Source organism: Stegastes partitus, unplaced genomic scaffold, assembly GCF_000690725.1.
Source record: "Stegastes partitus isolate 25-593 unplaced genomic scaffold, Stegastes_partitus-1.0.2 Scaffold1918, whole genome shotgun sequence".
In the NCBI taxonomy this organism is placed as follows: Eukaryota; Metazoa; Chordata; class Actinopteri; family Pomacentridae; genus Stegastes; species Stegastes partitus.
In genome coordinates this window covers 97,769-114,530 of record NW_007579649.1, presented here as the reverse complement: position 1 = coordinate 114,530, position 16,762 = coordinate 97,769, and the positions used below count along the sequence as shown (strand labels likewise).

General features: G+C 39.8%; 1 protein-coding gene across 3 annotated transcripts in view; it reads right to left on the bottom strand.

Moving 5' to 3' along the window:
• Nucleotides 1-2,732: 2,732 nt before the first annotated feature.
• The window catches only part of daxx (death-domain associated protein), a 28,190-nt gene continuing 14,160 nt past the window's right edge, over nt 2,733-16,762 (bottom strand). Inside the window, exons 2-13 of one of the 3 annotated variants that reach the window (XM_008303006.1) lie at nt 15,187-15,502; nt 14,692-14,739; nt 13,019-13,285; nt 12,154-12,594; nt 11,602-11,733; nt 11,329-11,445; nt 10,860-11,091; nt 10,046-10,215; nt 9,384-9,531; nt 8,029-8,548; nt 6,122-6,257; nt 2,733-5,030 (exon numbers count right to left, since the gene is read on the bottom strand). In XM_008303006.1, coding sequence (XP_008301228.1) covers nt 4,971-5,030; nt 6,122-6,257; nt 8,029-8,548; nt 9,384-9,531; nt 10,046-10,215; nt 10,860-11,091; nt 11,329-11,445; nt 11,602-11,733; nt 12,154-12,594; nt 13,019-13,264 — 2,202 coding nt within the window. In that variant the 5' untranslated portion in view covers nt 13,265-13,285; nt 14,692-14,739; nt 15,187-15,502 and the 3' untranslated portion in view covers nt 2,733-4,970. Of the gene's footprint in view, nt 5,031-6,121; nt 6,258-8,028; nt 8,549-9,383; nt 9,532-10,045; nt 10,216-10,859; nt 11,092-11,328; nt 11,446-11,601; nt 11,734-12,153; nt 12,595-13,018; nt 13,286-14,266; nt 14,393-14,691; nt 14,740-15,186; nt 15,503-16,762 lie in introns of all 3 variants that reach the window. The other 2 variants (XM_008303004.1, XM_008303005.1) reach the window with 2 other exon arrangements.

Below are 16,762 nucleotides of genomic sequence, written 5' to 3'. Positions count from 1 at the left end.
GCCAGTAGGAATGTCGCACAGAGATCAAACCAACATCAAATTGTTCGTCTCAATGAGACCCACAAATCTCGTGCTGATACCCCTGACCTATCTCAAACAGGAAGTCCACAATTTGCCTTTCAAACTAAAAAAATGAGCAAAAACATCTGTTGAAAAAATATTAACTTGTCTGACACCGTAAATCCTATCAAGTTGAAAATTGCACAAGAAACAGAGAAGGCCTTGATGTACAAAAGTTCTGAAGGGATTTGGCATATCTCAAATGGTTTTCGAATGGCGAGCCGTGAAAGTTGATGAGCTGTTGCAGCCTCGGTTCATACTTTGTATGGGTGTCTATGGGGGCACATGCAGACATGCTGTGTCAGTTGGTCATCTACACAAAAAACTAAAGGTCCTACAGCTTTAAAAATGACACTGAAGGCTTCCTAACAAGATTTCCCACAAAAATATGTTGTTTTTACACACATTTGGTGAAAATTGTGGCTGTATGGGAGAGTTAAAGTGAGAGAAAGCGAGTAAAACTCTCAGCTCTCAACCAGGGGAACGAAAAACGCTGAGTCATCGTGACATCATCACAAGTCAGTGCAGCTGGTCATGTGACTCACTGACCGTCTGAGGCTGAGCAGAGACAGAAAAATGGCTCCTTCACCTTAAAGCAGGTTTAACTTGAAGAACGGTCAGACGGGCGTGAGGGTCCAACGCAGACCGAGGAGCCGACCAACGCTGCTTGCAGCTTTAATTATTATTATTATCATTTATTTTTTGCCTTTATTAATTTTAGTAGATCAGTAGAGAGAGACAGGAAAGTGGGGGAGAAGATTGGGCAGAGTCCCGCAGCAAAGGGCCATGAGCGGGAGTCGAACTCACGACCGCTGAGTCAGGGACTATAGCCCCTGTTTCTGGGTCGCCGTCCGGTTGAGCTACCGGCGCGCCCACGTCTTTATAGTTTTTAACTCAGTCTGCCCTCTAGTGGACACACTGTGGAACTGCAGTGTAAAGTTTAACAAAATAACTTAACGTTACACTTCCTCACATGAGTTTCAAAATAAACGTTTACGCGTGACTGGCGAGAAAACGTAAAGTGCATCGTAACTTTCAAGTGAACGCTCGGTCATTCAAATTAATCCAGCTTCCAGTCATCGTGATTTGGTTGTTTATTTCTGACAAAAACGTTATTCACACAGCATATAAACACTGGCTACCGTCCCCAGTTACAAAGTGTAGGCTAATCTTAGCTGTTAGCTGTAATCGTTTAATGTTCTAATTTGTTACATAAAGTATCACTGCAATTTACGATAAGTAGCTTTATGTATTTAAAATAACTCCTGGCTCTAAGTAGCACAAAATTAGCGCCAGTTTGTTGTCTCTGGTGTTCTCATTACATATAACTAACGTACGACTCACAAACTGGGCTGAAGTTAGCAAAAAGATATATGTTAGCTTACTTAGCTTATTGGTTTTGACTGAGCAGAAAAACGCTAAAACATCACGAAACGTGTACACTTACACTAACAACTGGAACCGTCCTCAGTTTCAAACGTAACCTCGACTAGCGAACGTAAGCCTTTTATTTTGGAAAATTTTACTGGAAGTACGTTTAGATGTTATTATATCTAACTTTATATTAAAAGACTGCAGTTTCACCAAGTGTCCACAAGAGGGCCGTAGATATAAAATGCCCAATTATAAATATAGGAAAACTGAATAGAGGTGTTTTCCAGCAGAGGGAAAAGGGATATTGGGAAAAGATACGAAAAGAACTTCGTATGGTAAAACGAAGATGACATTTAAGAATGTACATTTTAGCTGTGAGCCACACCTTCTGAGTGTAAGTGGCACAAAACTGTTTCCAGTTTGTTGCCCTTTTCGTTTTTATAACTTATTACTAACTTGGGACACAGAAACTGAGCTGGATTTAGTGAACAAAAAAAATATCAGCATTTAATTACTTAATTATTTACTTATTACCTGTGCAACTGTCAAACAAAGTAACTTATGATCTGACTCAGAGCTCAACAAAAATAAAGCAGTGAATATTACTTAGGCTTCCATCATGTGTAATAAAATTATTAGATCTGCATCTCACACTTACCTTTATTTTTTATTATCCTCTGGAAAGATAGTAGTGTCTATTAAATGTCTGAAAATAATGAAACGTGTTTCTCAGATTTCTAAATCTTTCACCAACAGTTGACATTCACTTTACAGTCATAGAAATTAGAGAGAAACAGTAAATCATCTAAATGTAAATGCCTCCAGGGAATATTCATCATTTCTGCTTGTTAAAAAAAAAACAACTAATTAATTACCAAAAACTGATTAACAATTACCGGCGACCTGTCCAGGGTCCACGTTGCAGTGACAGTAATGCTGTTTATTTGTTGTACAGTAGTACAGCAGCAAACATTAAATCAACTGTTTCTTGCCCAATGTCTCAGCCCAGGGTGTGTACGTCACCACAGAGAACTCATGAGGAACGTTTTGGTCACATAACAGCCGACACCGGAGCCACTAAATAAAACCAGTGTCAGCACAGATCTGTTGCATCTCTGGTATGATATGTGAGGATATGAACCAGCTGAGGATAGTCGCTGTTGTAAAACTACTTTAACTTAATAAAAACTCATCTGCAGCCTTTCCTGAACACACTCAGAATTCTTCTACACTGTAAATATGTATTTTATATAAAGTTCAAGAAGAATTAAAAATCCAAATGAGCAACACGGAGGCTGTTTTTAACAAAACGTATCATTTATTTCAATATCAAAAAGGAAAAAACAAAATTCACAGTGAATGATGGATCACTCCTCTGCATAAAAGAGACTGTAGCAAAGAGAACTACATTCTAAGTCTTTATTTTAGCAACTCTGAAAAGAGCATTTACCCCAAAATATTATTTCACCTATGAGGTAAAATTTTATTTTAAAAAATGGATTTCAGAAAGGAATAGCAAAACGTGGGATTTTATCAGGATAAAAGATAGAAAACACCAAAAGGTTCAGACATCCATCACCATTCTGGCGCTCTGTTACACAGGAACCATTCTAACTTAAGATTTTAATAAAGGACACAGAACATACCAGCCACAAAACATCTCATTCATCGGATGCTGGAGACATTCAGTGCAACACTGTCCAACATGGAATAAAACTACCGCTAGGAACAAAGAAAAACTTAATGCTAAACGCAGCAGGGAAGGAGAAATCTGAATTCTGATGGCAACATTTTTCACACTGAAACATTTTAGTGTCGGAATAAAGCTGAATCAGCTTCTTTTACTATTCTTTAAAAGACGGGACTTTTCAGATCATGTTGTTATCTGGGCTGGGCAGAGGGACAGGTAGAATTTATCAGACGCACCGCTGTTGATGATGTGTTAAGGGAGATATTTAGTTTTCCTTCCTTGGCTATTTGTTGTGAGGAAACATTGTTGTGCTGTAAAACATGAGGCTGATGTTACTCTGTGTTTTTCTCAGCGTTAACCAAAAGGTGTCTGTCTCACCCTGCTTCCAGCCCCGAGCCCAAAGAGGACCAGAATCTTTCACTGGTTCCTAAAATGGCTGGGCACTGTGGTTTTTAGCTTACGTTACTCAAAAAGGAGTAAGTATTGCATTTATGTGGGATGGTGTTCAGAGCCGGATTAAGTTCAATTTTATGGAGTTTGTGAAATTGTGTCAAAGAGAGCTACAGTGTGTCCATGACAATAAAGAAACATGTCTGTCAGCACAACAATGTGGCTCACTGATGTGTTTTCATTAGATTTCTGACAACATCTGACCTTCACAGAAGACATTTGATACACAGAAGAAGAAAAAAAAAGGCTGAATTCCATTTATCTTTTTGGTATTTAGCCTGCTGGCTCACTGGAACACTAATTAATGGGATTCGTCCCATCTGCTGTGACGATTCAAATGTCTGCGGTGAAGAAGGTCAGTGGACGAAAAGGAATAAGACAAATCATCGCTAACACAAACAACACTTGTTAGTTCATTACCAGTTGTTGGGTTTGTTGACAAGGAGAAAAATATGAACGACTGTCAGCCTGATCCGTCAAACATCTCAAACTATTTGGTGAGGCTGCAGCAGCCACAGAAACTAACCTCCTTCATTTTAAATCTTAAATAGAAATCAGCTTGGAGAGGAAATATAAAAGGAAACATTTCCAACTGTCAATGTTTTCCCATTATCACTGCATAAGTCCAGACATCTTGCAGTACAAGTCACCACACAGCTCACTCACTCAGAACACATCATAAATAAAACAGCAGATAAAACATTGTCGTCTCAAAACTCTGTATCAGGCCATTCGTTCCCTGTCCTTTGCGGGGGAAAAAAAACTCAGTTGGAATATGAAAGTGTAAACAGACTGGCGGTGAGCTAACGGAGCCTTCGTCAGTCGCGTTTGTGTGAAACAAAAGCTGACTGTACGCACCGCTACTCGGGTCTTATTGTCAGGCACTGATTCTCACCTAAAAACACACCGACTATAGTTCAGGGTTCAAAATAAAGGACGAGCATCCCAGGAGAAATATTTTCAGCCAAATATTTATCATGGTGCTTCTGCGGTCAGAGGAGGGCGTCTCTACTGCACCATGAAGTGAGATAAGACAGTCGTGGTCAACGTCAGCCGGCTGCTTCCCAGCATGGTGTAAACGCTGTATTCTGTGACGCACGCAGCAGAGGCATAACAAAAACATCCCAAAGCTTCCCGTTTAAGCTGGCTGTCCAATAAATGTTGGGTTATAATTATTTTATAGAAGTCCTTTACAAAAGCCGCTTCCCGGTTTTCCACAGCTGTGAACGGCTGCTGTGCATTCTGCCAAAACTTGAACGGGACTGTTGCAGTTGTATGTATACGAGCACGTGAGCTGAAAGAAGAAAAACGTTCAGCTTTTTCCTTTACGTACGAGCCAGCGGAGAAGGATGCTCTTTGGAGAAGTGTGCTTGTGGGAGACTTCAGAGCTGAAAGGTCACTCTGAGTCTGACAGGACGATGACTTCATCCGGGTCACACTGGGTCGCAACGTTGACCTGGACACAGAAACAGTGGCACAGTTAGAAAACCAATCAGGATTCCTCACAATTTTTTTTTTTAAAAAACCTTGCAAAAAATTCTGTTTTTCATTTTATGATTCTGGAGGAATGTTCTGAGCTGTCTCTACTGTTCAAGCACCAGGAATGCCCTTAGCCTGGGTAGACAAGGTGGACTTGATAAACCTGCTCTATGTGCTTTAAATTGCCCCCAGGGGACATATATCGCTTTTTGAATTGAATTGTGGCCAAAAAAAAGCAATTTTTGGGATCAACACCAAAAGTGACTTCTTTTTTTTGTGAAAACCAATATTTGAGAAAGTATGAACTTGTCTACTTGAGGAAAATCACAATATACAATATAATGTTTATTTGAAGCGTATAAAGGCCAAAACGTGCTGCTGCTTTAGTGCTACTGCTGCAGCTGTTGGCAGTGTGAAAAGAAGGTGGAACAACCAGAAATGTCGCTGCTCTTGTTTGTACTGTTGTTGGCCACATTGCTTTTGTCATTGTCATGAAAAAAACAGAAGTCACAGTGGACTGTAGAGGAGTGAAACAGTCGTGTCGGCTGACTACAGCACCACACTCTGACTTTGTTTTTGCTTTACTTAGAAATTTTTCAACAGGCTGCAGGAAAACTCTTGGTTCATCTCCCGTCTTTGTTGTGGCCTTCAAGCCGGTCATGACGTGTGCAAACAGAACAGATGCTTTAAATGTTTGTATGTTTTTTTTTTTAATAACTTGACTGTAGCATAATCCGCAATACCTCAGAGTCATTAAAGCTTCTGCTACATGTTTTTTTTAAAAAACACTGTATACTATCTGGTCCTCGTCTTACAAATGGAACAGAGGATAGAAAGGAATAAGAGTCGATTTGTTTCAGTTTCTAAATATAAAAAATACTGACAAAGTTTTCATCTAGATCAAGCCTCAACATTTCAGAGGCAGATTTCTGTCTGAAGTGTTACAGTCATCTTAAAGCCATGATGTGCACATCGAAACTCACAAAGTCTTGTGTGTACAATCCTCACTGCGATCAGTAACGTCCATTTATATCCTGAATTCTCATTTAACGACTATACTTTGCCCACCTTGTTTCTCTTGGGAGGCGGCGTCGACTGTGAGCTGCTGACCAGTTCCTGGGTTGGAGTGTCTGCTCGGGTGGACTCCGCCTGCTGCAGAGAACTGCTGCTAAACACACCCATGTCCAGAGGGATATCGCCCTCACTGTGGGGAGGAGGAGGCAGAGACGGATGGACCGAGGAATTATTGTGGAGAGAATAAAAAAATTCAAGCAAATCAATGAAGAGACGGGAAATGTAACGAATGCTTCAACAACTTTCCTATTAAATTAATCCAGTGATATATTGTTAAATATTCAAGTTTTAAAGGTGGACAGCCAACATTTTTAACCCTCTGAAACCCAAAACCTGCCAGTGAGCTTGAAAGGCATGGTATATATATTTAAAAATCACATTCGTTCTATTATCATCACAGCCAGAAATGGTAAAAACAAGAGAGAATTGTTGGATTTTTAACTTTTCCACTGTCCTTGATCTACTCATCTGTGATGTGCTGCTCTGTCTGGATAATGATTCAAATCTAAATTAAAACCTCAGTATTTAGAAAAAAGTTTGCTCTTACCAAAATTTAAAGGAAATGTTTGGTTTAGCTGCAGGCTGTGCTCACATAGAGCAGACAGAAGACAAGCATGGGAATAAATTTAAAAAAAAAATCTACATACTAAAATATCTATAGTATGTACAGTCTTGGAAACACCTTGAAAAAATGTTGTACATGTTAATTCCAGATGTTTTGAAAAATAGGTAATCAAAGAAATTCAGCTGCTTAAAATTAATCGTTTCCTCCAACCAGCTAATAAATAAATAAAATTCAATAAAATAAAATAAATAAATTCTGTGTGTCACCAGTGTTCGCATCCAGATTTTTTAAAAAAACAACACTTTGTCAAATAAAGAAAAGCTTTTTTTTTTCTTTTCTTTTTTATAGTAATCTATGACATTACAACTGTGGCATTTGTAAGTTCTCCTCTCATCTGGCTATCGTGCTGTTGAGGTGCAGGAGTTCATGTCGCAGTGAAAAATGAGCCAAACATTGAGTAAAAATGTTACAGCATCAAAGAAACTCCTAGAAACTGCTTGGAGCCCTGAGAATTAATGACATTTCAAATAGTCCGATGGTTTAAAGAAGTGGAATTTAAAATTTGGATTTGTTATTTCTGGCATAAAAGTGATCAATTGGTGAGCGTATGATCAAATAAAAAGAGCAGAGCAGAACAAAAATCCTAATTGAGTGTTTTTCTCTTGTGAATAAAAAGTCGTCTGGCTGGTCGCTGGTCAAAGACAGAATGCATGATTGCTTTTGATGGTTCTCAATGAAATAAAGATAAACTGAAGTGGCTTCACTGGCAGACAGCAGAGGTTAAAGTCACTTTCATGAAAGGTTGAGGCTGATTTCAGCCTTCCCACACCAGACCTCTTTCTTTCATGCAATTTGATCATTTAATTAGAATCTAGGCAAAATCCAAATTAATTCAAATTATTTTTGAGAAAGCTTCAGTTTGAAAGTACTACGTTTGCTCCTCATACCAGGAAACAGGCCCCGTGTGTGTCTGATGAAACCCTTGTTTCCTCATTTCCTCCATTCCGCTGTCGCAGCTCTGCTCATACTTAATGTACGATGTGGCAACGCTGTATACATTTTGAAAGTCCTTATAAAACTACATCAGCTCATGCTTTCTGTTTTCTGTTCCAGCAAATTAATGAAACTGAAAATATTTCAGGCAGCTTTTCACCAATAAAAAGATGAGAAAATTCCCCAATCTATTCAATTGTCAAGTGTACCGCATTTTATTTACAATCACTTTCATAAATAAGTTACCATTTGTTTTATTATTAATCTCACAGTATCTAATAAAAATTAGTATGTGATATTTTCTCCATATCGTGCAGTCCTAATCTATCACAAAAAGCCTCACCTGTCATGGATGATTATGTGCTTAGTATTTGCGGTGTTCCCTGATGTGACCTCCTCCCTCTTCCTCTTCTGGCTCCTCGTAGTTCTGGGGCTCGGCGGCGGCGACCTGCCGTTGGTATCACAATTGTCTACAGCTGCTGGTGACGGTGGTAAAGACTTTCCATTGACTGCTATCGAGACATCTGCAGAGTTCTTGGTGACTTTAATGGTGCCTGAAACATGATCGGAGGAATCCACAGGCTCCTGTAATGTTGCGAGGTCACCATTAGACAGTAGCGGCCTCTGCTCATCGGTCATCATGGGCTCCGATTGGCTGGGACTGTCTCTAGGGGAGCGGATGTCAGACAATGGAGAGATTTGGGACTTGGTTTCATCAGAAACAGGACTGAGTCCACTTGTGACTGGCTCTTCTTCGCCGGCAGAAACACTTCCCATCTGATCATCAGTCTGATCCTCCTTGTTAGCGTCCTCACGGGCTCCCTCTGCCTCGACACTGTTGTCTTCCTCATTCTCATCATCATCTACAGAAGAAAGGTAATTAATGCAATTACATTTTTTCTGTTCTGAATCACCAGATGTAAACTGCAGGTATATCTGCCACTGGCTGTGCATTTCATGCATTACCTACAGAAACAACAACCACCACCTCCAGGGTGGCAACACTGAAAATTTCACATTTTGTCAAGGATTTGGATCGTACATTAATGCAGCCCTGCAAGTTTTGTCTGTGAATCAACCGTCTGAATGACAGTGCTTGTTACCCTGCAAGCAAATGTTCAACCAAAGTAATACTTCCATCACTGTTTTGAGAGGACGCCATTGCTGCATCCATGGCTCAGCACTGACCAGGACGACTGACTTGTTTAAAGAAATACAAACAGGTCAGAGCAGTTTTTCCCCTAAAGCAGACTGATAAGGAGAGGCAGTCAGACGTTTCTGGGCTGCAGAATGGTGTGGGTGCACATGGTCACAATAAGATTACGTTTTTGGAATCACAATTTAAATCAGAATTAACTGTCAATTAAAAACAATTCTTGAATGAGTGAAAACAAAACAGGACCTCAGTGTTTTTCTTTCATACTTCTCTTGCACTATACACAAAAACACCATCCTGTTCTTTTCAGAGCTTCAAATGAAACTCTCACAAAAACAGGGAGGCTGAAAAGCATTTACGTGCATGACGTCCTCTCAGAATGAAGTCTATGGGACAAATCCTCATGTTCAGTTAAAGAGATATTAATGATTTCTTCTTTTTCACAAACGCATATCAGGATTTACTGCAAACTCAAAATGAAGGTTCACAGTGACAGGAACACTATCTGGTTAAACCCGCCTGTATAGGATCTGTAGGCTAACCTGGTCCATCCTGTTGAGTGCTGGCCTGGATCTCTTCTTCTATGTCTGGGTCTGATGATTCATCTTCTTCATCATCCTCCTCCTCCTCTTCTTCCTCCTCTTCCACTCCATTCTCCTCTTTAGTTTCTGCCTCCTTTCCTGAATTCTTCTAAAAAAAATCAAGCAGAATGGAAAAATTAAAGATCTGTTGTGCTCGTATAATGTAGGAATACAATCAGACAAAATTTTCTAGATTAAGTGAAACTAAATGTGTCTTCCTCAATGGCGATACTATTATTTAAAAGGCTCTGCTAAAAAAAACAAAACAGCTCATGCAGGTAAAAAAACAAACACTTGGCTTCAACTTGAGTACATCTGACATTAGAACGCCTTACTTCACTATTCTACTGTCACTCATCCATCTGAGTTGCAGCAGTGTTCAGGCTTCTCTGTGCACAGCCGCCTAGCTACACTGGTAAATCATAATGTATTGATAAACAGATGTTCAGCAAGTTAGGTGCTTTGGGTACAATTTTATCCATAATTTACCTCCAGGAGATGCTCTGAATTCAGGAGAAGAAGAACCTCTTTTTAAATCTTGCTTTGATGCAAGCATTTGTGCATTAGCACACATGTAGCACAACATGGATTGAAAGCAGTGCCGTTTAAGATGGCTCCTTTACCTCTTTGTTTTTGCTATCTTTCTCCAGTCGTTTGCTCCTTTCTTGCTCCTCTACGTCCTCTTGTTTGACAGCGTACTTGGTGATGACCTCCTCCAGGCGGGATAAGGCCAATTCTCTGTTCGACCGCAGCCTCTGATGCAGTGAAGAGTCCGACAGAGCCGGGTCCTTGGCTGTAGAGGGAGGTGAAGGATGAAAGGAGAGACGAGAGAAAGTATGGGAACAATGAGGGTGAAACACAAAGAAAAGGTAAGTGTAACAATGGAAGCAAAAATCTGTAAAATAATGTCACATATTTTCTCAGTGTTGTACAGGAATATGGAGATGATCCATTAAGAGTTAGATATGGTGTGGATGAGGGCAGAGGGAGAAAGAAGACAAAAATAACTTTCTCTGACCAATGGTGCCTTCTGGACACTTTTATCAAAGGCTGAAATTTAGAGACATGGTAGCTCTTAGAACCCATAAGATATTTTGGAAATTGCATTCAGAATTGGTTTGAATAGGAGACAGAAAATGACTCTGGAATATGTAACTGAAGATGTGTAGGTTTAAAAATCATTTTAATAAGCCAATATGAAAATGTATGCTCTGAGTCGCACATGAGGATAGCCGAGGTAAACTTCTGTCTTCTGTTTCAGCCTATAATTCAAACCCTTGAAGCTTGATTTTCATTGTTGATTATTACTACCGGTAATTTAATTCTCACACTGTACTAATTATAAGCAAATCAGACATTTTAAAGTAGTAAGAAACCTGAGGACCATGTAGCCTAACACATGAGCCAGGAGTGTTTCTTTCCTGTCCACAGTCTTACCAGCCTTGTAGTCGTCGGTGAGGCGTGAGCCGAAGTTGTACGCCAGGTCCAGTTGACGGCGCTCCTGCATGCGGCTCCCAGTCTCTCTGAAGGCCTCCTGGGCGATCTGATTCAGCTGTTTTCTGCTCAAGCACAGACTGTGGCGCTCGTTGGCACGTAACACCTGCTGGAGGATGTCTTGGTAGTCTGGAGGATTGGTCTGTGTCTCTGGTCTGTTGATGAAACGCTCGACCTGACAGGAAGGAGGAAGGGTTCTGAGTCAGGAGCCCAACTCACACACATAAAAATAAATAAAAAAGCTCCCCTACCCAGTCTATAGCCCAAAACATGGTTATATCTTTGAGTTCTTGTCTCACATAGTTCTGTATGATGTTTTTTGAATTCCTACAACTACAACTCAAGTTTTGCACAGATTGTTGTTTTTGAAAATCACCAACAAAAACATTTAAACCCACAACGGGAAGCTCACCCTCTTGTTGATCTCAGGATAACGAGTGCCCGCGTAGGTGATTCTGTGCTCAATGACTCGGCCTGTTAGTGTGCTGCAGCCCTTTAGTTCACACAGCTTTTCATATATTTTCATCATCTGAAAAAGAAGAAGAAGAACAGGGGGAGAAGTAAGAGTAGCTGCCCCACAACATGTTGCAATATGGTTCTTTATTTTTTTTTACAGCTTTAATCTGGAACTGCAGCCCTATTCATAACCAGTGGAGCCTCAAACTGGATCAAACTCTGCCCTCACCTTGCGTTTAAGCTTGTGCTCCTGGATGTATAAAGAGTCCTCAGCTGCCAGGTCGTCTATACTCAGCTCAGCCTGCTGTAGACGGCAGATCTCTTCGTTGTACACCTTCAGCAGGTTCTCCAGGTATGCTATCTAGAAGACATTAAGAAAAGATATGAAGGTTAAGAGGAGTTATCCTATGAACCACTGATCTGAACTTCTGAAATTTCACGAGACATATAACCCTAATGGTTTCTATATTTGAACAAGTTATGTTTGAGGGATACAAACAAAAGAAAAGAACAGCTTTCAACATCTTTTACGTGTACTGATCACAACTTTATTTGCTGTTTGATTACTTCATATTGACCGACTGTCCATGTTTAAGTTCTTTTATCTGTTTTTGTTTTGCTCTCCATTATGACTCTTAAGAGAAGCACTTCATAAAGCACTGAAGCAACTTTTTAAAAGTGCCATTCAAGTAAAATTACAAAGGATTACAAACCCTATTAGAACTATTTTAAGCATATTGTCAGCCAAAAACAACAGTAGTCATGTGTAGTAAAATCTAACCTGTTTCCTGGATGCTCTTTTTGCTTTTTTCTCTTGATCCTGTCTATTGTCCTCCTGCAGCCCTGAGGTGGAAGGTTGCTCTTCTGCTGCCAGTTCCTGCCCTTCTGCCCCTTCATCCGTCTTACCTTTATTCTTGTCTTTACTTTTGAGCGTAACAGAGGTAGGCTGCAGAGTACTTGATGTTGAGGTAGATGGACTTGGCTCAACCTTGGAGAGGGTCTGCCTCCTCTTGGTGGCATGCTGCCTGAGCACAGTGCACAGTTCATTAATGTAGACAAATGTTTTAGAGAGGTTGTTCTGAGCACGAGTCAAACATCGTCCCAGGGTGTTCCTGAACTCCACGGACGACAGATAGTCGGGGCTGGCCTTGGCGTGCTTGGTTTGGAGGAACGTCAAGACCTCGGGGCAGTCCTTTGTGAGACCTGAGCAGTGTTCCACAAACTGGACGGAAGGAAAAGAACATAAAGAAAGGCTCCATAAAAGTATGATTGGTAAATCATCAGCATGAAGGAAGGGGGAGGGAGGTAGAACAAACAACAAGGACACATATCCCACACTTTAATGTAATTTTAGGATTTTACATTCGATTTCAACGTGTTGTCAGTAAAGTTTCACTGGCATAACAACTATTGTCCAAAGTTAAGATGGTCATTTGTACATCTACAAAAACTTCAGGTGGTACAAATTTTGTGAAAATATTGCTGTAAGTCTTCTTAAAAAATGGGGCATATATATTCATTTCCAATTAATACAATATCAGTAGAGTAGAAAATTAAAAGAGCAGCAAACCAAATGTTAAAACAGTTTGGATTGCAGACAGACATTTGTCTAAAGAGTATTTATCTAGACGGCTTGAAGAACTCACCTCAGTGAACAACTTCTGATTCTCTGCCTGGAGAACATGAGTGTCCTTCTTCGCTGAGGCAAAAGGTGACTTTGTAATGTGTGTGGGCACCGGCTGCAAAGATTTGAGAGGCGAGACCTTTTTGGTGTGATGATCAGAAGATGAGGTGGAGGCAGGGCAGGAGGGTTGAGGACTCTCCTCGTCTTCATCATCATCATCATTAAGGATGATGATCTTATCTGCCAACCAGGCCGGAGCCACCGCCATCCAAAATGTTGTTTGTGTCCGCTTTCAGAAAAGACAAACAAGCACATTGTGATCAGCGCAGCTTCACGTACAAGATGTCATACAAGCAATCTCCTGTGACCTGATGAGAGCACACGATGGCAAGCTTGAGGGTACTAAGGTGGACAAAGCAACAGTCCTGATGACTGCTTACCCAGGCTGTTCGATGGACACAAACAACGACACACTAAAACGCCTTTTGTGGTCCTTAAATGTCAAAATGTAATTGTTTCATTTCATGCTCATTTTGTAAATGATGCTTGGCTGAAATTTGCAGGATTGTAAAGTGACTTTAGACTATAAATCGTCTGACAAAAACCTAAAGAACCAGCAACAAAAATGTGCCACTTGAGTGAAAGTGACAAGAGGAGTAGGGCTATTAATACCTGCCTTTGAGGAATACAAACATGTTTTTTCATGTTTCTAAAGTCCTGCATAAACGAGAACTGTGAAGAGTGAATTTAATTAGAACTTGTCTGATCAACGAACTGATGAGCAATCTTACACAATGGACTAGGTATTACGATGCCAGCGTTTTATTTGTGGTACCAGAAAGCTCAAGGTTTAACACTCAATCTGTTGAAACGTTTGTCATAAATGTAGAGATTTGTTAATTAATCTACAGTAATTTAAAAACATGACTCATCTGTTTTGTCTGTCTCAAAGTGTAGCCCTGTGACAAACCTGTCCAGGGTGTCACCTGCCTTCACAGGGAGTCAGCTGGGATAGACTCCAGCCCCCCCCCCCCCCCCCCCCCCCCCCCCCCCCCCCCCCGCAACGCAAGTCAGGATTAAGTGGTGTATAGATAATGGATGGATGGATTCATCTGTTTTTCAAGCAAATTTGCCAAATATTATCATGTTCCTGTTAATCTTTTTGTTTCAGCAAATTTGTTGTGTTTCTTTGTCTGACATGATAGGAAACTGTGTTGTGGCCAAAAAACTGATTGGAAGCAAGTATTCTTAGATCTCTGCATTATGTTACCTGCTCCATGCCCTTGATAACAACCAAACCGGTAATTTTACTGGTTGAAATGGTCCTTAAAGATCAATTCCATTTATATCACGCATTTGCCCGCTTGCCAAAGAGATTGCAGCCCCTGCATTGTGACTGAAATGACATCACAATAACTGATTTCATTAATGGGGGCTATAGATTACAACCCATACAATAAGTGCAAAAGAGATCCTTTCTGTATTTTACACATACAACTTATCCAGAAATCATGTTGATCGTGATGTACTTTCCAAATACAAACAAGGATATCAGACAGACACGTACAGCCTAAACATCAGAAACAAAACCATAATATTGTCCATAATCATAACTGCCACGCCTGAGAACACTACAATACACAAACATTTCTTTGGTCACAATTATGCAGTTACAAGCGTTCCACAAACACATACCTTTGTATTCACTATGGATGCTTAGTTCCGTGTTTTTCCACGTTATGACTGTTTGACCGGATAAAAGCAGGTGGAAACTCACATAAACTAGACGATTACGTAAACATCCCATCTTATGTTGTTCTGGAAAGTCGTGATAAACATGTTCGCGAATGTTCCACCATTAGCCAGTTGACAGTGTAGTCATCAATTATGAAAATAAGCATAGAGGCAGCCACTAAATGTCAAGTGTCCTACATAAACCCGACACACACACAAGAGAGAGAAACATCATGTTCTTGTAAATTTTATGCTTCGTGAGCACATAGATACTATGCTAACTGTAGTTTACGAAATCAGGCAAAGATGCAATAGCAGACGTGCTTTCGATTACTTGGAAATGTTGGTGAAACTAAACAATGATCAGAGCTTGATGACACAGTACATTACAGAAGGCGAATTAGACAAGATCGAACGTTAAGAAAGAACCATTTGCACACATTATGATATACTCACCTTTACCGACCTCTTGTTTACGAGCTGTTTAACGTGACAACACAGCAAGAAGACGCTCCACCGCGGTGTAAGATAAGAAATCTGTTAGTTAGCCAACATTAGCATTAGCTAGCTAGTTAGCATTGTGACTTTTCTAAGTAAGAAAACAAGAAATCAAAAGACAAGACCGCATTCTGTCTTCATTACGCGGCCAGCCAGGCAAAGAAATCCTAGATAGTACGTAAAATCTTGTTTTTAATCCCACAGACGTTCTGTTTCCCAAAGCAATGCCCGCCAGTTTAGCAACGCTGTGGACTCGAGCTGGAAAATGTAACCGCTAACGTCCGACCAGCATCATTGTGTCTGATTGGTCAAAAAATGGCTTACGATCAGTAATGTCGTTGGCCATTGGACGACGTGCAAGTGACGAGTTTTGCGAAGGCATCTTAGACGTTTTTTTGTTTGTTTGTTTGTTTTAAAAGCCGACTTCGGATGTAAATTGCTTAACGTTTCATTTAAGGCCGGTTCCAATTTATATTTTTAACAACAGGATACAAGCAAAAATAAATAATAAATAAAACTTAAGCAGAAATGCATATGAAAAACTACCACTACTTGTTGTTTTTTTAATTAATTCTTTCTTGGGTCAGAAAACATGACAACCACTCGTTTAGTCCAAAGGAAAGCTAGTTTTTCTAGCTTACTTACAGGGGCAAAACACAACAACAACAAAAACAAAAACACCAGCAACAACAACAAACTGTGTGTAGTTTTGGGTGAAATAAATCTTTTACTTAGGAAGTACTACTTGAGTGGAATAAACCTTCAAACTAGTTACTTGGGGCAGAAAGTACTATTTTGGGTTGACTGAACCTTTAAACATATAATTTGTTCATTATAAAACGCTGTTTAAGGGGAATTAACCTTTTAAACTGTAAGAACAGAAAGTACTGTTGGGTAGAATAAACCTTTAAAAGTATAAGTGTTACGACAGAAAGTAGTATTTTGTGTGAAATAAACCTTTTAAACTGTAAGTATTTGAACAGAAAGTACAATTTGGATGGAATAAGCCTTTAAAATTACAAGCACTTGGACACAAAGAAGTATTTTGTGTGGAATAAACCTTTAAAACCATAAGTGCACCTGCTTGCAATTACCAACTTCAGTAGGTGATGCGGTGACAAAACAACTAGGTTCTTAGAAATGTGGCCATACAACTACAAACTTCCTTCTCTGCTGCAGACATATTGGACCAATAGCTGTGTCTGACTATGTTATACATACAATGAAAATTATTTACATATTAATTAATTCATATAATTATACATCAATCCCACATATACAGTGTATACAATACTATTAAATCAACACTCTATGTTCACTACGGTTCACACTTTGTCATTAATGCGTGTTTTTACAGCTGCGGTCATTTTGCTTTTAATTACTCTGAAACTTTCTGCAGTTTTGTCATTGACAAGGATATTATTTTATTGTGATGTACCAGCCTCATTCTACCACGGCAAATTCCTTGTGTGTGCAAGCTCACTTGGCAATAAAAAGCTTTCTGATTCTGAAACATGTCATCCCTGCTGCTAAC